The sequence below is a fragment of the Tinamus guttatus genome, unplaced genomic scaffold (assembly GCF_059628265.1).
Source record: "Tinamus guttatus ecotype Peru unplaced genomic scaffold, ASM5962826v1 Tinamus_guttatus_pri_ptg000510l, whole genome shotgun sequence".
NCBI lineage: Eukaryota > Metazoa > Chordata > Aves > Tinamiformes > Tinamidae > Tinamus > Tinamus guttatus.
The window spans coordinates 1,796,058-1,821,583 of record NW_028289044.1 but is presented as its reverse complement, the minus strand read 5'-3'; the positions used below and the strand labels follow the sequence as shown (position 1 = coordinate 1,821,583).

The following is a 25,526-nucleotide window of genomic DNA, read 5'->3' as shown; positions in this document are numbered from 1 at the left end:
CCAGGCTACTTTCCCACTGGGATCACTTTTATTCTGCTATCCATTCATATGTTGCAGTATCCCATATGTTATCAATGAAACACAGCTTGCCAGCAGATTTGTGCTTATCACCAAGGTAGCGCATCTACCATACTCAGCAATAACAACTACTTTAATTCATAAAACTTAACGTCTGTAAATTTGCACAAAAACTGTAATAACTTTTTTGCAAATACAAAATCTTACCTACATATAGAAAAGAACTAGCTCAAAAAGGGAATATTATGGAACCAAATTATTGACATAATTTCAGTGATGCATCTCTTGCCCTCACTTTGCATTTTACATACAACTGAACTTGTAGCACGTTTTGTTCCTATGTATTTTACAGGTTTGTACCTCATGGAAACGGGAAACTTTGTTATGCTAGTCTGAGTATGTGTTTGAATATTATCTATTTCAAATTCCAATCCATATTACATATTTTTGAAAGTATGCTTTTATGATAGATCACAGAAAAACCGGAGAAGTCATTCTGAAAACTTTTCAGGGAGTGGCAGACAAGAGAAGTTGTTTGAGGTGATAGAAAATTGAAAAGACCTTGGATGATTCCAGGAGGGAATTGGATGGCATGGTACAAGCAGAACATATGAGGATTGTAAAGGAGGGGATCTCTAATACGTGATTATTCTGTGTATTAGTGAGCAGAGCTCCAACTGGTGGTAGACTTCCATTTGGAGATAAAATCTTGAATTTGATTATGGTAGTAGATTAAAGAGTGAGAGATGGTTTTGAGGTGACTAATCACTTAGCCATGTGAATACTGGCTTTTCTCAAGTGGAGATGCATCAGATTTCTTCATGTAGTGGGTTAATCATGCTGAATCAAAAAGGTCAAAAGAGTTGCAATTTGTTCTTTAATTTTGGGAAAATTTCATCAAGCATCTTTCAAGCATCCTCAGCAAGGCTCACTACCTTCTTTTCTCTTTGTGCTATGACTTGTCATCACAGCCCAAAATGGTAGTAAAGATATAATAGGTAAAGTATGGCTTTGAACAATACATAACCTTTTTTTATAGTTTAGAAACTTTTTTCATTAATGATGCAGTATGAACACATCATAGTCAGTATAGTTTTTTCTAGTTTTTCATTGTTTAAAGGAAAAACACAGGCCATTCATTTCAGTATAACCATTTCAGTTTTATTCTGTGCTTGGGTGCCGTATTCTATTTCGTTAAGGTAATACACAGCTTTTCTATTTTAGTCAAACATAAAATTTCTTCTTAATGCAACTGCACTTGCAATCACAGTTCAGAGCCAAAGCAGCCTAATGGGTGACTCAAAACCACTTTTTTGACACAGTTTACCAGATGCAGCTCAGAATTTGGTGGCTGTAGCATCAAGAAACATTTTCTTAAGTAATTGAAATTAATATTTAAATAGAAGAGTTAAAGAATTTTATATTTTTGATTGAATTTTGCCTATACTAAATATGTGCTAAGTAAGTACTGTGCAAAGTACTAAGTAAGTATGAAGTACTTTGACTAAGTCTTGGTATTCAAGTGGGAAAATCGTTTAAGTCTTTGCTGTTATTTTTTTTCATCTTTGCTCTCACTGATTTTAAGCCTATCAACCAAGTATTTTAAAAGAGCCTAGTGATGAGAAAAGCTTTGGCTCTGATTATTCTATGTAAGATTTGCACTGTATATTGTCTTGTCCCACGCAATGCTTTGAAGAACAGAATGAAGAACTTAACTGAAGACCTTCAGAATGTTATTAAAGTCATCATTTTGGCATTGTGAAAGTCCAGTGATCTTTTTAGCTGGTGCAAGGGCTGAGACTTTCAGCAGAAATTATTTGCAAGACTGGAAGGGATGTTCTGTAAGAAGCTAATCTACTGGAATGCCAGGCAACTGCATCACTTATTCAAAATGAAGTTCTTTGATCCAACAAATGAAGGTGTAACAACTTCCAGTAGCCAAAACAAATTCCAGTGAGAAGACTCATTTTTATGTTCACAATAATTAATATTTGAAATAACTCACTGAAACTGAAGGGGTAGTTTTTGTTAGATTCATGGTGGTGTTTCAGTAGAGCAGGGGAAACCCTGTGGCCTGTATTTTATGAGAATTGCAGCTGGTTGATCACAGGGTTTCCTTCTGGTCCTCCTCATTCTGTGTTACTTGATGCTTCAGGAATTATTTTCTGTTTGAAATGTTATTTCACCCAGATCTCTAACTGGAGCCAGCTGATTTCTGAACCAGGCTCTTGATCAGGCTGTGTCTATTTAACACAATTGACCCTTGCTAGTTTTGGGGGCCAAATTATGCTGTATGATTTGCTATTGTTTTCATTTAATTGTATCTTATTATGCTTATCTTTTCTTAATATGAAGCTTCTTTCTATTGCATATTAACCTAATAGGTTTATCTCTTATGAGTGGTAACTGAAAAATGTAATGTTTCAGTATTATTATTATTACTATTCATTGTTAGGCATTTCCATTTAGCTTATTACATGAAGTATTTTTATGTTTTGCTTAAGTTTTCTGTGTGAAAGGCAATTTCTTGATAGTAGGAGGAAAAAGGAAAAAAGAAATGGAGAAATAATTTCAGCAGGATTCTCCCTGCCTCAGATGGTCACTAAGGGAGAATTTGTGTCATTTCAAAGATTTCCAACATGGCTATTCATACTGCTGATTTATTAAAAGAGCTAATGTCTTGTCCAGAGGAAAGCTGGGCTTATGGCCTACCATAAACGTGGCTAATGTGGATACAAGCCTCTTACATCTTTAGCTAACCTCACTTTTGGATTTGTGCTTGAGATTGCTCTAGCACTGCAACCGTTGATGTTGGAAAGGTAAAATAACTCCTTACTCAATTTCCCTGTCCTTGGTGAGGGGCAACCAGCTCGGTTAGCCGTGGAATCTGGATTCCTCAGATGACTTCCTTAAGCCTCCTGGGAGCTGTCGGTGCTTTTTCTGGCACTTTGCAGCACAACATAATGTTGTGCAGTGCTGCTATTTTTATACTTTTAGTTCCACACCTGTTTCTTTATAAAAAAAGACTTCCCGAATTTATAAGCACAATAGAGTTGTCCTTTAGATCATTCTCATCTGCGTTAAGAACTGTTTGATATTTAAGTTGTAGGACTCTGTTTCCCAACAAAAGTCACGTGGCATCAGCAGTGAGGTGCAGTAAGAGCTCTCTTAGAATTACTTTAAATAGAATGGAAGACTTTGGGTCTATAAGGTTGTGTGGCCTTGAATGTGATTTTTATTTGATATATGAGCTGTGACATAGCTATTGCATGACTGAGATGTGCCTGTAAGCGATGTAGTGTACAGATGGGGTTTCTCTGAAACAAAGCCAGCGACTCAATCTGAATGTGCTCATTTAGAGGGTAAAGAATACTTCATAAAACATATGGAAACATTTCCATGCTTTTTCATTAAATGGGCTTCTTGCTCCTTACGCAGTTTTTACGATTGTTCATGCTAATATGTCATTTACCTGAATCAGGACTGCCTATACATCTGTATGGTTTAGTGACATTTGTATAATGTTATGAATACTGTATTTAAGAACATGTTAAGTGTACTTCTGTATTTTATTATTTCAGGATTTTTAGTGTATTCTGGCATTTCAAAGGTGAAATACTCGCTTTCACAAAAGTGTTGAAAAAATCATTATCATTATTCATTACAAAATACATAGTATACAGTTTATGAGCAACGATAAATGATCGTAATGAGGCAGTTGCACAGAAAGGTTTGAATTCAGTGGTTATAGGATGCACTAAAATTCAGGATTATGTATATTTGGACAAGAAACACAAAGAGAAGCTCGCTCTTTAGAAACAGGGATACTGAAAAAATGCAGGGACCCTCGGGGCCAGGACTTGACAGGGGCATCCTATGTGATGTTATACCAATAAGAATGATACTCTTCCATGTTTGATAACAGTACAGTGAGTAAAAATATAAAGAAATAAATATACATCTTATATATGGCATTTAGGAGGCTGAAGATAGCAATGTATAAACCATACTTTTTATAGCTTAAAAAGAAAATTTAAAAGCTAGATCTACCAGTGAGACCTAGGTGGACCTTTGGTTTAACTTGGCATTGCCATTCTTACACTCTTCATCACTGTTTTGAATGGGAATTATTTGTCAGGGATTTTTTTTGTCCTAAAATGGGTGAATTGAAATTAGGATATTAGTCTGAAATTATATGTAATGAATATATGTTCAATAATAATCATTTATTTAGCAAAATTCAATATGAGGAACTTCCCTATTTCCTTCTCAATGTCCAATGGGATTCTAAGAAAACTAGTCATGATACTTTGCCAATATAGTGGCTTTTCATAGGAAATTGTTGTTTTCAACAGGTGATAAGCAGCAACAATAAGTGAAATACTTATAACTTAGCATGGGGACAGGTGGCTACTTTGGTTACTTGATGCTGAAGGTGGATCTGTCTTTTTCTTACATGTAAATTGTATATAGATGTTGATTTACTTGGATTACCAGCACTATTTTACATTTTTCTACTTGTAATTGAAAGGAATATTCAAACTTTTTTCATGCATTTTTATCCTAACCTCTATTACTCATCCTATTAGCTCTCTCTGTCTTTTTTTCTTTCTTTCTTTTTCTTTCTTCTCCTTTCTAGTTGTGTAGGGGAGACTTTCTGTACAGTTCCTGTAGTTTTGTTGCCTTAACTTGTCTTTTGCTTTCCTTTGTTCTTTAGGGACTTGTCTCATCTTAAGTTTCTGTCTCTTATCCCCCATTCTTTTCTCCTGTGTTGTCATCATTGAGTATCCAAAGCAGCTGAGCTTCTTCTGAGAACACCTGGTCTGTAATTTTCTTTTCCAGGTTCCTGGAGAAGAAATGCATGTGGGTTTTTTTTTGTGTGTGTGGGGTTTGTTTGTTTGTTTTTGTTTTATCTTGTTTTCATTTTATGAAAGAAAAAGCAAAGTCCAAACACCAAATTTTTGAAGCAATGGTCGAGTAACCTTTCTCTGTTTTTTTTTATTTTGCTGAGATGCAAGGCAGAAAATACAAAGCCATCTTTGTCAGTCCTGCCCATACGTCTGTTTCCTTATGTCCTCCCCTTGGCCTCCCCTAATTCGCATGGTTTTGAGCCATATGTTTGTTTGTTTACTTAAACTGTATTTCAGTCTAAACAGGGAACAGGCACATTGAACTTGAACCCACTTCATACAAATAGCCCTTTTGAAGCTTTTGGCACCTGTTTATTCTCATATACTCTATTAAAGAGTTTTGGTGCCAGACTTTGCAAGTGTTTTCATAGGGATAGAAGAGTTTTAATACCTCATCGTCACTGTCTTAGAAATAATGTGATTTCCTATTAGTTTTAGTGGTCATACTACTGTGTGAAAGGGCAGTCCTGCCTTTCCCCTCACTCCTGACAGCAGCTTTCGCACACCTTCTAATGATCCAGCAGGTATGTGAGCAGTTGGTGCAGCTTGCAGGTCCAGCTGGAAATTCCTTCTCCTCAGGGTAATTTTTCAGCCAATTTAGCCCATTTATGCAGGCTATAATGCCCACGTGAGCATTAGAGCCAACTCAAGACAGAGGGAATGATAGGGCTGCCCTGAGGGAGAGTCACCAGGAGTTGAATGTATTGAGAAAGTGATCCTGTTATCACACTCTACAGCGATCTCAAGTTTTTATTTTAATGCATCAGCTCTTGCTCTAGGCTCTTCCTAGCGCGTAGAAGCCAAATACCTCTTCCTTTGGTTTCATTTCCACTTTCATTTCCTCTGGGATTTTTGTTTCCTTTGGAAAACCTTTTCTTCAATTGCTTGAGTATTTGAATGCTCTACCAGTGGGTGGTTGGGTGTGTGTTTAGCTTTTTTCCTTTGTTTTCCTCTCAGTTTCTTCGTATTTCCCTTCAATACATCAAGCCCTTGTGTGTACTAGCTTTTCCTAGCAAGGTAAATGATCTGCAGCACACCTGACATCTCCTCTAAGGTACCTGTTACTACGTTTTTTCTTTTTCCAAAGAGCAAATTGATAGTTTATGCAATATAGCACAAATACTTTCGACTTACTGAAACCTTTAGGGAATGTAACAGAGATTTGTTAGATTATGTGCAGTTGAAAAGCGGTTTAATGAACTGTGGAGTCCCTGTGTTCCCTTTTTATTTTTTCTTTTTAAATGTAACAAATGCATTATCTGTGAGGAAATGTTTAGAAAAACTCTGGGCACTCTGTGAAAAGGTTATTATTTAACTGTTTTCTCTGGGAATTCATTTGAAGCACATGTCTAATTATTAATTAAGCATGCTGGTCAGTATGTTGAAGAAATTTCTGTATTAAATGGCATTGTCTGAAGTCTGGAGAGCTAGGCTTTTGTATGTGCTGGAACAATTACAAGAAGTAATTAATTTATTGTGATGTAAAAGAAGTTTGGCATTAGTGTATATATATTCATATCACATAATTCAAGACAAACTCTCTCTCACTGCTTCCCTCTTCATATACCTGCTCTTCAAGGCACAGAGGTATTTTGAAAAATTTCTTTATGATAATTTATCAGCCATTTACTGAATAGGGTCTTTTTTTTATCACTGCAGAATTAATTCCCATTCACGTACACAAATCTTTTGAGTACGTTGTGTCCTGAAAGAAAATGCAAGTAAAAACTTAATTTCAAAATGCCCTGTAGGCTGTTCTTCAGGGAAAATTCAACTTGGTCTACTTGCATACTGCTAATCCTTCAGTGACTTCTCACAGTTTATGCTGTTTAAACAGAAAAGATACTGAGTTTCTTCCCAATGAAAGATTTAGTAGTCGAGCTCAGTTTGCTGTAGGGAGAACTCTGGGCCTGCGTCTAGAAATATTAGTTACTGGTGAGTGGGAGCAGCACTGATACAAACGTTATGATTTTAGTTTTGTTCCACAAGTGGTTGTTTTGCTCTTTGAGCTAAACTTGACACATAAAATATTTTGAGCAGAGATACCACAAATATAGACTGTAGAGAAAAATTCAGTCATCTTTAAAAGTTGGTGTAAAGAGAAAGGATATTCACAGCAATTCTTAATTATCGTCCTTGCATGGTTCCTTTGCAACCTCTGCAACAGTAGCATATATGCACTCAAGTTTATATATAAAAAGAGTTTATAAAATATGTTATATATGAGATAGACATAGGGCTGTATTTTTTGCTTGTGGAGAAAGAATCCAGAAGGAGGAATCTGTTCTGTGATGTGTGTGTGTTTGTTTCTTTGTGGGAAGTGGATGGAGACCATTGAGATCAAAGTCTGTCAGCAGTAGTTAATGTGAACTATATGGAAATGCCCAGGAAAGGAGGTTTCACGTAGATTTTGCAGGTTCTCTGTGTGTTTGTTTTCAGAGAAAGAACTCATCTCCTTAGAATGTCATGTTCTAGCCATACGTGCCATCTTTCTGTAGCTGTGGTGTAGGTTTGTGTCTGTGGGACAAAATTAAGGCAAATTAAATAATAAAAATTCTTATAGTTATTTATTATATTGGAATTTTTATGCATTAAAGGAGAAGGAGATCTTTTCTGAGTGTGACATGCTAAATATTGAATTAATTTCCAAAGGAATGTCTGCTTCTCATTTTTAAGATGGTACTGTATTTAATGCAGTCAGGACATGTGAAAATGATTATGGAAATGAGGGTTTGTGATCTGAGCTTCAGTGCCACTTTGGTGTGCAGTGTAACTTGTGTTAAAGACCGTGTTGTTCAACACTTCTACTAATAAGGACAGTTTTCTTTTAAGCATAATAATTAACCCATATTGTCTCTCTTTTTAATATATATAAAAACTATAGTCTCCATATCGGTAGCTGCATTGAGAGCTCCAATGTTGACACTTTTGTGTTCCATTTACATTTTTATCTGGGGGGGGGGGGGGGGGGGGAAGAAAGTGATTTGTTCAAAAATATTTTTATGTGAACTGAAAGATACCCTTTCCTTTTTCCTCCACCACAGAAGAAAAGTTCAAATTTTTACATCAGTATTTTTCCAAATATTTAATACAGTGTTTCTAAGTAACAAACAGAAAACAGTAGCTCAAACAAAATGATGCAACTTTTTGGTCTTTCTCATTTGGGGTAATAGAAGGACCGTTGCTGTTCGACTTCTGTCTTACAGGATGTTGATGGGATCTGCTGCTTCGTGACTGGTTTCTTGCCTGTCTTTCACTCTGCTGATGACTGACTAGTCAAATTGTGACTTCGTTACCTCTTGAATGAAAGGAAAGGTGGCAGTTTCTAACAGTGACACTGTTAGAAACTCACTGTCTGTGAGTTATACTGTTACCTGACCATGATAATTAAGAAAGTTTATCAGTTAACATTGATTAGTTACGGTTTACCTACTAGAGATACAGTTTGTGAATCACTTCAGTTGGAAACCTTGAAGGGTTTATGAGAACTGAGTACTTTTCTTGAGACAAGAATGGGTTGGACCACTGGAGAGTGATTAATTTTAACCTGTGAGCTATATGTTTTAAGTCTCCTGGCATTGGAAAAAAAAAGTTTTTGTAGGTTTGTTGATGTAAATGAGGAGGACATGCACTGCTTTAATATGTAATGGAGCCCTGTACTTGTCTTTCTAAGAATTTACTTTGGCTAGGCTTTAACCTTAAGTTTATAATTAGTATGTAAATAAGTAAAAATGTTCAAGAAGTAAATGGGTTTTGAACATTAATTATCTGTTTGATTCTTCAAGACTTCAGAGGATTAGAGGCCAAGTAGTATTTTATTTTGGTAATAAGCCACTGTATTGTTTTGTTGAATAAACTGTACCAGAAGGCTATAGTTAAAGCTTTAAATATGCTGCACCAAAATATTTGCCAGATTTTTTTTTTCTGTTGAACTGTGTAAAGAAAGCATTACATCAAATCCACATTTCATAGGCATATAATGAAAGGAAACTACTTATCAATGTAGATCTTACACAAGTAAGTAGATAGTATACGTATACTTTATTCTGTTTTCTTCACATTAATCTTTTCTCCAGATCTTTGAATAAGGAACATAAAGTTATAATTTCATTTTAATGTGGAAACAAAAAAGAACATGCAGTTTATTTATTGAGTTATTTTGCCTTAAATAGTATTATAAAATACAAAACAGTGGTAGTCACTTACTGATTTAATTACCAGTAGATGTAAGAGATACAGTTTACTACAGAAAAAAAGTAAAATCCCAAAGATGAAGCAGTTGTGTAGTTTCCAAACAAGTAACACAGGACACATTTTGAAAACATAAGAAATGGTTTAATTTCATTAACTGTGGTCTAATATGTTGTGCATCCCACTCTCGGTAAACCACAGTGGCATTTACTGGCTATTGCTTCAAAGCACTACTGGTTTTCATCCATTTTCATTGGCCAAATGTGTCATAAGAGCATTAAGTAAAATCTGGAAAACAGTTCTCCTGGATTTTGCTTTAATGATAAATCTAACATGTAGTGCACTTGCTGATATAATCAAGTGAATGGAATTTCCAAAATCTTGACTTAATGTCTTTTAAGTATGAAGCAATAATGTTTTTATGAAGTAGCTTTTAAATAGCATTTGTTGAAGTGGAGAGCAGCTGGATTAGAAGGGTCTGTTTCTGACTGCAATCAGCCATGATTGTAGTATCATATTACAATCACCCTATAAAATAGCTTGTATTTGAAAAAAATGGGAAAAAGCAAGAGTAAGGATGTAGAAAGAAGTAAGCATGGCCTATGTGATGCCCAAAGTGGTCTGGAGTTGGTTACAGTTAGATAAGATTGCTTCAGCTCTTTTGGCAACGGTGTAGTTCTCAATATAGCGAGTCCTTTATCATTTTTTTTCTTTCTTTTTTTTTTTTCCTAAATTTTGTACAGATATGGTCAATATGCATTTCTCAAGATGTTGGATGACTCCTAGATTGTAACACTTACCAGAATAAGATTTATCTACAATAAAAATCAAAATGGAACAATGCTTTCCAGTTACTCCTGCTGCACAAAATCTTGTTTTTGCAACCTGTGCAGTTGTATAGTGTAAAATGGATAAGCATCCACATCTCCCACCTTGTGTTTGTGTCGTCCCTTTGTTTAGTTGAACAGCTCTTTCAACAGACACAGTCTTTTGCTTCTTACACAGCATCAGATGGGGTGTTGGTGGTGGTAGGTACTGAAGCTTAAGAGTCACCGAAGAGACTGCAGCTTTAATTAGGCAACTAGTGCATCCTTGCAGTAATTGTCATGGAGTGTCTTTGCTGATACTTTGTGTCACCATTAACTTAGTTGGCATTAACTTAACTGCAAAACATCTTCATTTATTTCAGCAATAACTTGAAATTTACCCGTGTTAGATAAGACATACACGATTCACTTGATTATCAAGACTTTCTGGGTTAGCATTTCAAAGAATGTCTTCGATATTAGTCCTCAGCGAATGAATCAGAATTCTGAAGACATGAAAATGTTCCTGTGCAGCAGAGCTCGTTGGTATTAGACAGTGTTTCATTAGTATTCATGTGTGGGTGGTTCTCAATTGGGTGTTTTCCATACCACACACATTCGAGCTTTTATTAATTCGAAAATCAAGGGGCATGCTATCTGCAGCAAACAGTGCAGAAGTTCAGCTGTATTTCTTGTGCTTGATTTCTTGGACTTGATTTACTCCAGAGGTTTTTGAAAGAGTCTTGGACAGGAGCTCGTTAGGATATAGATGCTGTAACTGTGCTTCAAATCCCAGACAGTGTGGGCTGACAAATTACTGATGTTCACTTTTACTCCCACAAGAGGATCTTTTCTAGACAATGTTCCACTTCCCTGAGCTCTCTAGGTAGAGAAGAGGGTCTAGATAGGGAAGGTGGAATTTCTCACCTGCCGCTACCCGTTTGGAGCACAAAAGCCTGGTGATACTCTGGGTAGCAAGCAGAGAACCTCAGGGTGTGATTGGGAGCTTTATTTTGTTTAGTGATACATAAACAACATTGCTGTTGCAAGGCTGTATCTGAACTTGACCAAAGGGGATCCAAAACATGATATTTGGCATTTGTTGCATTCACTTCCTCTATTTGTCCTGTAAGAGCAGTCTCTTCTAAGCTTTTCTTTCCTGTGTAGAAACAAAATATTTCTCTTAGACCTGAACATATAATATTGATGTTGTAGTAGGTTTGTGCTAGTTATACAGAAAGTTGTTTGTATAACAGTAACAAAATCATTCCAAAAAATAAATGCCCCTTAAGACTTTGTGTTAGAGATTTTAATGCCTATAGCTGGATGCTTTGCTTGAAGTCACATAGGAAATACCCACCATAACCAGACTAAAAAACCTGGTAGATCCTTGGTCCATGTGTAATCCAGGTCCATGTGTTGCTTCCCAAACACCACCTCCTCTCCCTCCGTCCCTCTTTCTCTTGTGTGCTTTAGCTCTGCCTTTTTTTTTTTTTGTCCTAACTCTGCTTACTCTACTTTTTAAAAAAAAAGCTCTCCCTACTGTCTGAGTCTGCAAAGTCTGCAAACTCAAGGAAAGGAGATTTGTTCTCTTCTTTGTCATTCTGAATTTCCCCAAATTTTCTTTTGTGTTAAATAATAACACTTTATCCTCTGAAATAAGTCTTTATCCTCTGAAATGTATTTAATGCCTTGTCATTTAATGTTCCTACTGCTTGTTCATTCATTTAATGTTCCCACTAAACATAGTTGTTCTGAAGACACTTTTCTGCTAACGGTTAAGAATACAAATTTCCATTCTTTTATGGTCTGTAGCATAGTTTTCATTAATACTGAGGCCCTCTGATGATTCTTTTAAGAGCTTTGGAGTCTTCTCAAAAATACTTTCTTAAAGATTTCCTGAAAATTCAGGTTTTTGCCAAGAGTTCTAGTAGCTTGGAAAGGCAAAGTTTTCCTTCACGGATCTTGTTTTATTTTGCTCTAGCATATTGTAATAATTCTTATTTATTTTTTAAGAAAGGTGGATTTAGTCTTTTTTTAATCTGAAGTAGGACATACTATTTTTTATGGAGCTCTTACAGGACAATAGAGACTTATAATAAATTATCCTTTTTTTCTTCGAATGTAGTTTGTTCATCAAAGCCATAATGTGCCATTAAATCTTGGTAACTTTGCCATCAAACTGTCAGTCTGTTCCAGCCTATTCCTTTTCTTCTTGCATCCTTGTTACGGGCTCTGTCTCCAATTTGCCAGAAAAGGGTAGTTACAGGATCAAAGTTTTATTTGTATTTTTCTTGGTAAATTGTAGATCCAAGACTAACGCAAAAAAAAGCTGTATCCTTCAAATGATGGCTTTCCTGTTGTGATTCTGAAGAACAAATTTCTTTACATAAAAAGGATAATGAGTATTGCTGTTCCTGTTTTCACTGTCATGCAAATATCCATTTTTGTTTCGAAGTGTTTTGGAGCTGATTTGGCTAGGACACGTTTTAATAGCTGTCGTAGCGAGTATCCGCCATCCCTCCGGGTGTCTGGTGCCGGCTGTGCCTTTCCCGTGCCCGTTAGAAGCTGCTGGGCTTGCAAGACCTGTCACTTTTACACCACATAAGGAAATCGCTGTGTGGTCATTAGCTACCTCACTCCCAGTAATTATGCTGATCAGATCTTAGGATACCATAATGTACCAACAGAACCTTTGGTAGTGACAGTCTGGATGGATGATACCAGGTCTTGAAATGTCATTTAAGGAAGTGACCTTTAAGAACCCTCTCCCTCCCTTCCTTCCTATCCTGCAGTTGCTTTCTTGGATGTGTAGGAAGCGGCAGCTGGGAGCGAGTCCTTCTGCCGGTGCTGTGGGTGCTGCCAAAGGCTGATACACCCCAGGAAAAATGTGGGAACGCGGTCTCGCTGCAGGTGAACGGCCGCCCCACTCATGTTTGCAATCGCCTTCTCTCTCCAAGCATGTGAAAACCAAAAAAGCTCTTACAAAAATGAGTGTGTAAATAGATTTCATCTTCAGAAAAGAGGGTTTACGTTAAATACGAGAACTATTAACTTTCTGTTTTCTAAATTTCACCAAAGAGAAGCAAGCAAGCATGAGCATGTGAATAAAAATCACAGCATGAAGGACGAAGTTGTTCAAGGCTCTGTCCTGAGAGAGTTCATGTTTCTCATCTTTTTGAGGCAATTTGGTAATGCTAAAATATATATCATACACTGAGCATTCAGGATAAATGTGTGGAAAATTGGCTTAAAGGTCTCAGTCATTTTGTTAATTGATTCATTTTATTCTTGCTTTTGACATAGGAAGGAAGTTTCTTAAAGGAAACTTGTATAAAATTATGCTTACTGCCTTTTCTGGTTCATTAAAATACTTTTAACATCTCCATGACCACCATGAAATTCCATGTATGTGCACGTCTTCCACACGGTCAGAGACAAGAATAGTTGTTGTTTTTCTTTAGCATTAAAACACTGAACTTTAAATAAACATGCAAGATGATTAGAGTGAAAGTGTTTATTCTGCACTTCTTTTCAGGTGTTCTTAGCAATTCACCTGTGGACTAAGCAGTTTGCCCTGAATACATACAGAGATAGAAAAATGTTATGTAGTTACAATAAATGTGACAAAGTATAATATATAACTAGCAAGAAGTTTTATGATACACTAACTATAATTGATTCCAGTGATTTGTCTGTTAAAGCCAATGCAAATAATTGTAACATCTGTCAAAAACCAACCGCTAGTATGAAAACCTTTTAACATTTTGCACTTAATAAACTATTTTATACATAAACTACCTTATTGTTTATATTAAAAACTAAAAAATATTCAGTCTGTTCCAGCCATTCTAACAAAAACTTTAATAAGTAGACATTGCATAAAAATGACACAATCCAGCAGTTATTTGGTAAGGCCAGCATAATCATAAATTTACCATCCATGCTTTTCCAAAAATACTAACCCATATTGTTCTCCCTGGACCTGTTGCAGGGATGACTAATCCAGCTGCTGAGGTCTCCTTTATGTGTTTGATGGAACACTTGGCTTGCGAGCCTACAGCTGTGTGTTTATGTGCAGTGCACACCTGCAGGCCCTGACAAATAGCCGTAGTATGCCGAGTATACAAAATTACCCTGGCAGTGCTGCAAATAAGGAAGTTTCTGTTTTGAAGTCCATATGTGTGTGAGCCTGAGATGCCAGCTGGGGTATTTATGTTGCATTGCACAGATGTAAAACTGCCAACTGATTTTATACCAAATAAAGGCTAATCTTTTTATACATACTTGGTGTCAGAGTTATGAAGTGGTACATAAGAATGTTCTCACGACTTAGCTGTTTTAAAATAAAAGCTGACGTTAAAATACTTGAATGCACAGTATGCATAGAGGGTAAAGATAAAAATGTAATGTGTGTGTTTAGATATCAGCTATACCAGAGTATCCTACGGGTTTTATTATTAGTGACGTATAATTATTAGGTGCAAATAATAAGGACTTGATTTATTGTATGCATATATGCTATATATCCTTTTTTCCAGGAGGTCAGTTCAGCTCTGTGTTGAATCCAGTTTATGGGTTCTGAAATGTGAAAGCCCAATTTATATAGCTACTTAACTTGAAAGCTTTGCTTCCCTATTTTCAAATGTGTTTAATTTATAGCAGATTGATTTTTCTTTTTTCTTCATCAAACACAATATGGATTTTGAAAATGGTTAACATTGTTAGTAGGCCATGTTGGTGAGGAATACTTCTAAAAGTAATGTTTTCCTTCAAGTACTTTAGAAATCTAGATCACAACAATAACTTCATTTGCTAAAACTAAGAAGTAGTACAAGATGAAAGTCCCAATTGCGTGTTTTTTGCACTTAGAACCTTGACTTCTAGCACAAATTAGCTGTGAAGACAGGGTGAAGTGAATAGTTGAGTTCTATGATTCACTGTATGTTTATAGCTAATCAGGTTAAAATGCATATAAAGGATTTGTTTTTCTGCAGAGATATAAAACTTGTGAGTGTGTGTGCTGGTGATTATATCCTTATGAAGTTCTTTAAGCACTCGGTTACCTTTTTAGTCTCGTTATACTTTCTACTGAAATACATTTTTCTCATTACTGTATCAAATTATTTTAGTGCTATTTTTAATTTGCTGCTTGTTCTAGGCTACTAAAATGCATGAGGATGCGTAGAGTCCCTCTTTGGCCCACGCTGTCAGAACGTATACTGAAACACATTTAATGTATATGTGTAAAAACAAACAGAAGAGGGGCAACCTAGAAGTATGTATATTGCTGCAGAGCGTGTCCCAGAGGAGCGGGGAGTTTATTTTGCTGAACATGATGTGCAGCTTAGAAGTGACGGGCTGTCACACACAGCTCCCCAGCCTGGTAGAGTTGGCTTAGACCAAAAAACGTCGTGTATACACAGACATATATATGTATGTACATAAACACACTGACAGAGCCTAGAACATCATTCTTTGGCTTCGCAAGCTCAAAATAAAGGTCTGTGAATATTCCCCCCAATGGTTTAAACACTCTCCAGATTCCCAAAGTTCAGAAATTTTCTGGATTGTTGAGTATAAAGGCAGAAGTTTGGGGCGTTCCTTCTCAGCTCGACAGAGGCAGTGGGGTGTTTGAGTGGAAGGAGACGCGGTGAGGCCCACCGCAGAGCTGCCCAACGCGCAAGGCGGGCGGTTGGGAGCGCGGCCTGCTCAGGCTGCCGCCGCCCACGGCGGCCATGGGCCGAGGCGCCAGGCAGCGCGCTGAGGCCGAGCGCCATCCCCAAACGCTTCCAAAGGAGTTCCTCCCTCAAGATGAGTAGAGGGAGCCTTAATTGTTACATCCTCTACTTGGGAAGCACGTTTAAGACCCAAAGAGCAGCATTCTGTGGCTGGGCGAGGAAATATGTTGGAAAGATGGTGGAGTTACGTAGCGTCGGGGCCCGCGCTCCCATGGAAGGATATCACTTCAAACAGGCTGCCGCCGCTGCAGGTTGCAAACACACAACTGGGGGCTCCTCGTTCTCGGCTCGCGCACAGATGTCTTTCAATAGCTTTAGCCAGTAATTTCTTCAAATTGCTCCGTTTATCAGCAGCACATGTCATCAATCCTGGCGTGGCTGCTCGAGTCGGGCCACAGAATCCTTCGCTTACAGACACAGCTGCAAACAGGTGAACAGGCAGAAAGTAATTTGTGCAGCTTGGTGGCTGTCAGACAAAAGACAGACAATCTGTGCTTGAAACAGATTGCAGGCCTTGCATGCGCCAGACAAAAGGGATTTCTACAACTGCAAATAATTCCAAGGTTAACATATTTTCCTTTCTGCCATTAGGTGATTTGTTAAAATTGGAAACAATGAGCATTATAAATCTACACAGAAACTAGAGATAAGATGAAAGGGAAAAACAGATCACTAAATAAGTTTACATCCTTCTGTTGAAAAGGATACGGCTGGCATTTATATTGGCCTCTTTTTTTACAAACTTAAGCCAAGCTGTAATACTTATGTGCTCATACAGTACATATTTTAAATTATTTTAAGGGCATTTAATTGATAAAAGAAACAATTCTGTAAAAAGAGTCAGTTCATAATAATATTTTTATGCTAAAAATGCTTTTTTTTCAGCATTAGAAGAAAAATGGAAGCTTGTCTATATTTTGAAGTGTTAGTAGTTGCTTTTGTTGTTAGAAATTCTACCTAGATTCTCTGGATTTCATTTTAAGCTAATGAGAAGATTTAGCAAGATTACATTTTAACTTTGAAGTGCTCCAGTCCCTCAGATAGTATAAGATAGTGCTGGGTAGGTTTATCAAGTTTTACTCTACTAAGCGTAGGAGAAGATAGAAAATTTGTTAGAAGCAAGCTAACTGGAGTGCTATCCTAGTTAGAGTAGGTTAGAAAGCATGTTCCCTGGTCGCTGATGTTACTCCTTCATATCTGTGAACCTAGAATATCTAATCCTTCCACTTCTTGTGTTGTGGGCTCCATAAACTTGCCTTGACCCCACAACTTCTTGGGCCGGGTTCCATGCGGTGCTCATCAAGGCCGTGTAATACAGCCCGTCTTCCTGTTTAGCTTAGTGGGTAAGTACTTACGTGTGCTAATACTGGTGGGTAATAGCATGCTTGTTTTAAATTGTTCTGGCAATTCTGTTTGCCCTCTTAAAACTTAACAATTTAGAGACTTGTGGATGGAAGATGATGCGAAGGGTAACTGAGGGCCTGGTTTTGAGATCTGCTAGTTACTGCCTGTGCTTGGGAGGATAAATTAATCTGTTAAGCCCTGCTAACTACTTAAAATGCATCGAAACCAGTGTATTTTTCTATGCATAATGTAGTAATATGCACTACATAGTAATATGTAATATTTATGTAAGTACAGTAACGTGATTCTGACTAATCACACAAAAGCTTTTTCCACACATTATTTAAATAATCCCATCAAAGTTCATGACTGTTTTTCAAAATAAAAGGACAGCTGACTAAAATACAGCATGTGCTTTCTACTGCATGGTCATGCCTATCGCCTACTTGAATGCAGTAGTAATGGTCTTGCATTTGAAGAATACTGTTGTGAGATTAGTGTAAGTTTATACTTTAGTCAAGATATAGTACTAAATAATTCTGCAGGAAAACCTTTTTTTGGGTTGAATCATAAGGAAATGTGTCACAAGCATTTGATAAGTTGTAAGTTTAATAAGTTGTCATATGGATATGTCTTATGACACTGCTTTTTGACAAATATTACTTCCCAGATTAGACTGCCTGATATATGTTACAACTTTTTATGTAATAAGTTATTTAAAGTTTTGATAGAATATGACTTGTAATAAAGAAACATGAGATGTGATGTTACGCTACAGGACTATCCTTGCATTTGAATTGTTTAAATTACGTTTTTGCTTTTTAACTTAAAAGGCAGTAATTTTTTTTTAAACTCTTGTAAGTTAATCACACCAATGGAGGTTCTCTAGTCTCTGGCTGGAGAAGTTTGGGTATGAGCCTCTTTTCTACAAAGCTGACGGGCTATCTATTGCTGATTAGTTGTGCAGGGTATATTGCATGTGTTGTAGCTTGATGCTGTCCTTATGGGCTTAGCATATATGTGCTTCATATATTCACTCCAAAGGTGAGATCATCATCTTTAAAGGATGGTTTTAATTTGTGTCGCTGAATCAAGTGGATACTGTATTTAAGGAGGGGGGAAAAAAAAGTGCATTCATGCAGGTTGCTGTCTGCAGTCCAAATTGCTGATCAGAGAGTCTTTATACACATCGGTAATGTGCTGTGCAATATAAGCTGAAATATATTCCACAAGGGAGGAAAACGGAATAGGTTACATACGCTGTTCCTAAGTGCAATGAATATAAAACTCCATTACTCACTTTAAGCAGGTGCTTTTTATATGAGGCTTTAAAGAAATATAAAACTGCTGGTGAAATGATTGGTTTGTACAGACACGACTTAACTTCCAGTGCTTTGACCAGATAAAGAGGCTAAAAATATTTCTACAAACATTTCTTTAATGATTTCAAGGATTAAAGGTTAATATCCTCCTGGTATAAGAAACTGCCATTCCAGGTACTAAATGTACTGTTTCTTTTTAAATTTTCAGTTGTGGTGTTGGGTATTTAAAGAAAATATAAACATTTTTATTAAACTTTCAGAACATTTTATTTTCAAGTTTGCATCCTAAACCACTTGAGGAGCAGGATGAAATTTTATCATAAGGAAAAGTAGTGCAGTATAGAAGATCATGATCAAATAAGAATGCTACCCTAGTTAGCAGCAAACTCCTCTTTAAAGAATGTGAAATCCTGTCACCTCTAGGTGTGGAGAACTGGGTGCGGAGGGTTGATCTCCAGTCTTGGAGTTCTGTTCTTTCAAACAGCAAACACTGTGAAAGGGAAACTGATGGGGGGGCTCCTCGAGATAACACCGATATGCCGTAGATTACATGGGAAAAGACTAAGCTATCTCACTTTTTATTTTATGCACCTATAAGCACCCTGCTAGCTTTCCTCATGTACCACCTCTAAGATGCTAGTGGTCTCTTGCATTCCCCACTCGCCTACCCCAGGAACTCAAGCAATTAGACCATTAATGAATCCCTTAAGTAACAGCACATGACTATTTCTGATACTGCCGTTGCTGAGCACGCGTGCCTGTGTTCATCAGAATTTTTATAAACCTCTGCAGTATCCTTACTTCTTGATGCATGGATTGCACTTTCCAACTTCTTGAATCCTTGGTTTGTTGACTTTTTTACTGGCCCATAACTGTTGTGTCCTGTGTGTCATTATCTCGACTTGAGCGTGTGTGGAACCGCAGTGACCCCAGAAGGGCTTTGCAGCTTCGAGAGGTGCTCGAGCTCCCGTGCTGCGGCCGACTGGCTGCAGTCAAGAACGTGGATCCTTGTGCTTCCCACCGCCTCAAACATGATCCGCAACACTGAGGGCCAGCTAAAACTGGGCCCTGTGTCTTCTCTTATGTCCGAACTGCGGGCAGGAGCGAATAAAGTTTGGTTCTAACCTCAAGTTGCTCAGAAATACCACTCCTCTTTCCACGTTCAGTATGGCTTTACCAAAGTCCTCAGTGGGTGCTGCACTTTGGCAGGAATGGAGCTCCATGCGAAGGAGCATCTCCCATGAAGGCAGGCAGGTTCCTCATGTGCTTCAGTTCCAGCTTCTAGCTTTTGTGTGCTGCTCACGTAAAACTTAAATGTATGTTTATATGAAAATAATGGGACACTTTCTCTTGATTCCAGTAAGGTGGGTCTAAATGTTGCTTTTTGAAGTGTGGGCAAGGACAGCAAGAAATCCGCTTACTTTGTGGTCTTACACAACCGAAATATGTTATCATATAACTTAGTATCCTGCTAATTAAATATTTATTTTTAAACCTTCTACTCAAGAAAGTAATGTGCCTCTAAACTTCATTGTCCAAATAGTCTTCAAAAAGTTTTGAAATAAAAAAGACTTGTTGCATGATTAGATTTAATTTAGATTTATTAGATAATATTAAATTAGATTACATAAGATTAATTAAGATAACATCTCATGTTTTTCCTCTGATATGACACAATAATAGATGGACAGCTGAATGCTTCATATAGAAACACCAACTAAGCAGAATTAGTACCATACATTTGTAAATTATTCATTTTTTTCTCTCAGATATCTATATAAACATTTTTCGTAACGTAAAATTGTCAATAAATGTCATAATTATATGTCTTATGTCAAGATGATAAAATTTCATGAATTTTTAGGACATCCACTATCTTTGTTAGTGGCAAAAGGCACTTCTGTTTGTGCCCTGGGGTTTGTGGTATGCAGTAATGAGTGTTTTCTAAGATGTCCAAAGTGTCGGTGGTATCATCTTAGAATAATGCAGAGAAAAAAGTGGATAGAGAGACCTGTCTTTTTGTTTTGAAGGGCTGAAAATGGACAGGAGGATTGCCAAAGAAGGTAAAATAACTATAGAAAGGGAAGTAGGAAAGAAAATGAAAAGAAAGACAGACCAGTTGACACTAGTAAAGTGACAGTTTTGCTAAGGAAGTTGAACTGGTACCTAAAGGGCCTCCTGATTTTGCTTGGAAGTGCCAACTGGCTACTAAAAATCACAGGAAATAAATTTTGGATTGATTTATTATCAAACTGCTTCAGAATTTGATGGCTGTTTGAAATTGACACTGCAACTGCTGAGTTGTAGGCGTAGGGTTTGTTTGACCCTTCTGAATACTTCGTGTTCTTTCCCATTTCACTTATTGTTGTTGAAGTTCACTGAATGATCTGAATCTTTTTTTGAAAAACAGATATATAGTCTTTAAAACGCATTACTTAATTACTTGAAAATTACATTTCAATATTAGTTGGTGATGATAGTGTTTGCAACGGTAAATTTGATTCCACCACTTCCTCTTTGAATTCATGCTCAATTGCTGAGTTAGAATTGCTTGAAGAAGACAGTACTTCCAAAAATTTTTTAAATATTTGGGGGAGATCCCCTTCCAATTCTAATTTGTTTAAACATTTCTGAAATTCTCATTTCTGAAAATGTATTTGGGGAATATTTCTAGTATGCGTACAGCTTTTGGTGTTTTTTGTAGTGAATTTATCGCCAGCAAAGACCAAAAACCCAAGGGAGTTTACTTGGGAAGCATTGAGAGTAGGAAGAGGCGGAAGCTACAGCCAGATGCGTAGGTAGGAAATGAGGCTTGTTTCTCCTTACAGGACAGTTTAGCTATTTATGGTTCTTCATTTCCAAAAATTTTCTGAGATTAAATGAAATGTGCTCTTTTGCTGTATTGAACTTATTCATTATAAATGGTTCACTAAAGTCTAAACTTTTTGTGCTTTGAAGCAAAGGAAGTTGAAACTTGGCAAGAAGAGTCTTATCTTCATGATGAAAATCCATTTGGACATCTTGAGTTCCTGAACAATTCCTCATTGCGTGCTCTGCGTAGTGCTTTAACAGTTAATGAGTAGGTTTTGTGAGTAGCCTTCAGTCCGGAGCTGTGGAAGCTGACCAGAATAATTTCTTCTGGCAGCTCGTCCTCGATTGCTGTCATCTGCTAGGGTATCAGGTGTTAAATCTGAGAGCTGGACGATGCTGACATTTGATGCCAAAGCAACATAGAAAAGGACTGGACGTGCTTGTGCTGTGGTTTGCCCAAAGCTTTTCTCTCTTAGTTTCAAACGGTTGGAAACCACAAGGGAAGGGATCATCCTATCCCTCTAATGGGTGCTCCAGAAGGAAAGAGGTGTCATGTGCCTCAGAATACAGTTGTTGGTCACACGGCCATTAATTACCTGAGCACCTATGGAGGGTTTTATGCTTTTTCCATGGCTGAGATGCTCTGCATTCCTGGCTTCCCAGCAGGAGCCCCAGCTGGTGCTTGGGTAAAAATGACGCTCTGGCTGGTCTGAGCTAACCAGGCAAATATGCTAAATTTCTGTTGAATTTAGAGTTTAGACAGTCCATTTATTTTAGTAGTGGTACTAAGTATTCATAAATTTGCATCCTTCCTTTTTAGACAGTTTCTCATGAAGATTATAGGACATAAACGTCTTTGAGATGTTACTGTATCTTGTTGAAATTGCACAGTGAGTCCAGAAAGTATTTGGTGCTGGAAAAGGCATGAGTAGAGGCAAATATAGGTAGCATAGTCACATGAAACTTGTTTCCTTGTTTTCGGATATGACATTAAACAAAATTCAAGTTACGTATACAACATGGAAGGGTTTAGCTTTGATGAATGCAGATTGTCTAGGTTAATGCATATAAAAGTGGGCTTCACGGTGGAAAATTCTGATTTTGAATGCACTCAATGTTCCATAGTGATATGAGAGAAATGTATCAGCTGTCACATCCTTCACTTTTAGACATAAAGAGTGGCAGAGAGGTAGAGGTAAGAGGAAGCTACTAGTTTGGAGAAGTCTTGAAAGATCTTGAAAGATTTGGGGCCAAATTGTGAACTGTTTTTTTTGTTTTTTTTTTTTCTTTTTTTGACTTTACTTTGACCAGCATCAGACTGCTGCTCTGCTGCTACCAAGATCTTGTAATCTGGCCTTTGGAAGAGGCAGAGGCAAGAAGAAAGCAAATACTTGTTGGCTGCAACACAAGGGGCTCTGAAGTAATTTATAGGAAGTACCAGAAAGCAGAGCCAAGACTGGGAAATGCCTCCTGATACCCTATCTACTTTTGACAAATTCATACGCTGTTTCTGATAGAAAACCATAGATCAAAGGGGATTTTCAGCTTTAAAGAGGCTTGTCTCAGGAAAGATTGGGCATGAGCGTGTTTTTTCAGACTAAAAGTGGTAGCTGGTCTTTAAAACAGCTAAGTTATTAAGTGTTGTGGTGACAGATGCACGAATGGATTGCAGCAGAGCTCCCTTTGGCCTTCCTCCGCGTCAGGAGAAGGATGGACAGGCTCAAATGCAGAAGATGGGTTAAATTTTGCTAGGAAGGTGTGCACTGAATGTGGGAACCTACTTTCCTGTGGCAATTGATTTCACTGCATGCTGTGTCCTGCTATATGATGGTTTTCCCTTCCCACTTTGCGAAGTGTTGTTCATTCAAAAGTAATTTTAATGTCTTCCCAAAGTCTTAAATACATATATGGTACAGATATGCTGTAAAGCGTCCAGTTACCAAATGGTTTTCTGTGCCCTACCACATATATTTCAAAGTCAAAGAATTGGAATAGGCACAGTGGACTAAGCACAATTATCAGGTTTAATCCTGAATTTTCTGTTTCCTAACATTTTTAGAAATACTCTGTTTTCCATACCAATTAATGTAAGTTAAGGGTTGTTCTTTTGATTGTCATCTTTGAGAGATGATACCAAAAACTAATGAATTCAGCCTTTGGAGACTGTATTAAGTACCTTTAATGTGTCCACTATCTTGAAACATTTACTAAAACGTTTTTTAATTTATTAATCCGATATTCCGTAACAGTTTCCTTGCGTAATTATGGACTTTGGCACTGAGTCTCCGTTACATATGCAAGGAAATGGTTCCATAATTACCCTAATGCTTGCATAATTAACAAGGTGCTTGCTAATTTTAACAGGCAAATTCCAAGCCGCTTTTGCACAGGGGGAAAGAAAACACTGAGAGCCGTAACTTCTGTTGGTTTTTCCTTTCGCGTTTCGTACAGGTGTTGAAACGGCCTCTTTTTAATTTGCAGGGAGATTTATGTGCTTTTCTCGGCCAGGTAGCGCTGCGCGGCGGGAGCGGGCCGGGCTGCTCCGGCAGCGCCGCCGTCCCGGGCGGCTCCTGGGAAGCGGTGCCAGCGGCGCCGCTCTCCTCCGCGTCTCACCCGGGTTTTGGGCTCTCCTCCGCGTCTCACCTGGATTTTGGGCCGCGCAAAGACCACCAAAACCGGGTGCCGCTGGTGACCTGAGGCCAGGCCTGAGCTTGGCTTTCCGCAGAGGAACGTGGCCAGCGGGGCTGCTCGCAGGGAAGGCTCCCGCGCTGCTGCCCACCGCGCGCGCTGAAAACACTTAGTCACCGTGAGACCTCGCGGGGACAGGGTCATCATAAAAACATGAAAGGGAAGAGCCGAGGTGGCGTTTATAAAGTCAAAACAAAAGGGTGTGTATGTATGTGTGTGTGTGTGTACATATTTATTATTCCAGTTTCTTAGTGGCCTTATGTGTTCAAACCCATACATCCTTAATGCACAGCTGTTTGGGTTAAGAAATTGGTAAACAGTGTTCTCTCGTTTGCAATTAAAAACTGTGAATCACAACGAAAATGCTATATGAACATCTAAGGTAGATAATTAAAGTATAATTAAGTTTAAATGCCTTGGTGAAGGAATATAAAAATATTTAAATTCAACAGGCTAGTACATTTGCAGTTTTCTTTTATTAGGTGTGAAATCTAAGAATCCCCTGCCAACTCTTGAGGGCTCAATCCAGAACGTTGAACTGAAGTACTGCAGCACATCATTGGTCAAATGTGCCTCTGGGACCGTGGGATCAATAAAAATTTGTGCCAAAGCCCCAGGTATGTGCAGCTGGACCATGTAAAACTTTATTGCCTGTATAGGAGAATTGGCCTTGCTTTTTACAAGGAGAGTTACTGAAACAAGAATTTACTCATTGTTCCTATGAATCAGAGAGGTTTTTTTGTATTCTGTGTTTTTTTTTTTTAATATTATTATTGAGTGTGCCAGGATGATCCAGTCTGGCCCCAGTATAGTCAATTTTGACACTGAATAGAAAACAAAACTGTTGGTTTTCCTGCAGAGACAAAAATTAATCCAAAATCACTGAATGGACCAGAATAAAACTACATTTTCATATTACATGGGATATTTGCATTTTACTTTATTTGCAATATGATTTTGATATAATCTTAATTTTTTAATGTCTCATTTTTCATTGAGGTGTCAAGTACTCTTTTTCTTTGTGAAATCTTTGAGGCTCTGTGATGTATTGTTTTTTAAATTTCCTTACTAGAATGTTGTTGGAAAAGTATACGATAACTTCTCCGATCAGTGTATGTGATCTTTATGTTTAAAACAGCTATTGCTAAGAACATGTAAAATGCAGTATATTTAAGTCTAAACTGAGTTCATGGTGATTTTTAAGGTTATTATTTTATGAAGCTGAGATAGAAAATGTTGTTTTAATTAGAATTGTTTACTTGTTTGTAACTTTGTTTTACATCCTCTTGAATATAAAGACAATTAAAGATAACTTTAAGGAAGCCGTTTAATAGTTTATAAATGCTTGCTCATTCTGTTTCCTCTTTTAATTCTGTACTTTTGGTTTTAATAGTTGTCCTCTTTGGTCTAGTGAAAAATGTTTATATGTTGAAAAATTATCTTGGTACCGCAAAGATGTAAGAAGTCTTAACTTTTATCTTAGGTGACAGTGGAAAAGAGAAGCTGATTCCTTTAATTCAAGGCCCCTCTGACACCAGAGACTTGCACAGCAGTAAATGGCTCAATGAGAGTAGAAAGCCAGAGTCCCTCCTAGCTCCAGATTTGGTAGTCTTTACAATCCAAATTCCACAGTGTATGGACTACTGCCACAATTCGGGTAAGTGCAAAACTCTTGTTAAGCTGGTATCACATTAC

The 25,526-nt window shown here is 37.5% G+C and overlaps 1 protein-coding gene across 1 annotated transcript in view; it reads left to right on the top strand.

Annotated features, from left to right (window-relative positions):
- Positions 1-25,526, top strand: part of VPS13B (vacuolar protein sorting 13 homolog B) — a 405,118-nt gene that overhangs the window by 99,244 nt on the left and 280,348 nt on the right. Inside the window, exons 17-18 of the mRNA XM_088533620.1 lie at positions 24,314-24,448; positions 25,315-25,488. Coding sequence (XP_088389746.1) covers positions 24,314-24,448; positions 25,315-25,488 — 309 coding nt within the window. The remainder of the gene's footprint in view (positions 1-24,313; positions 24,449-25,314; positions 25,489-25,526) is intronic.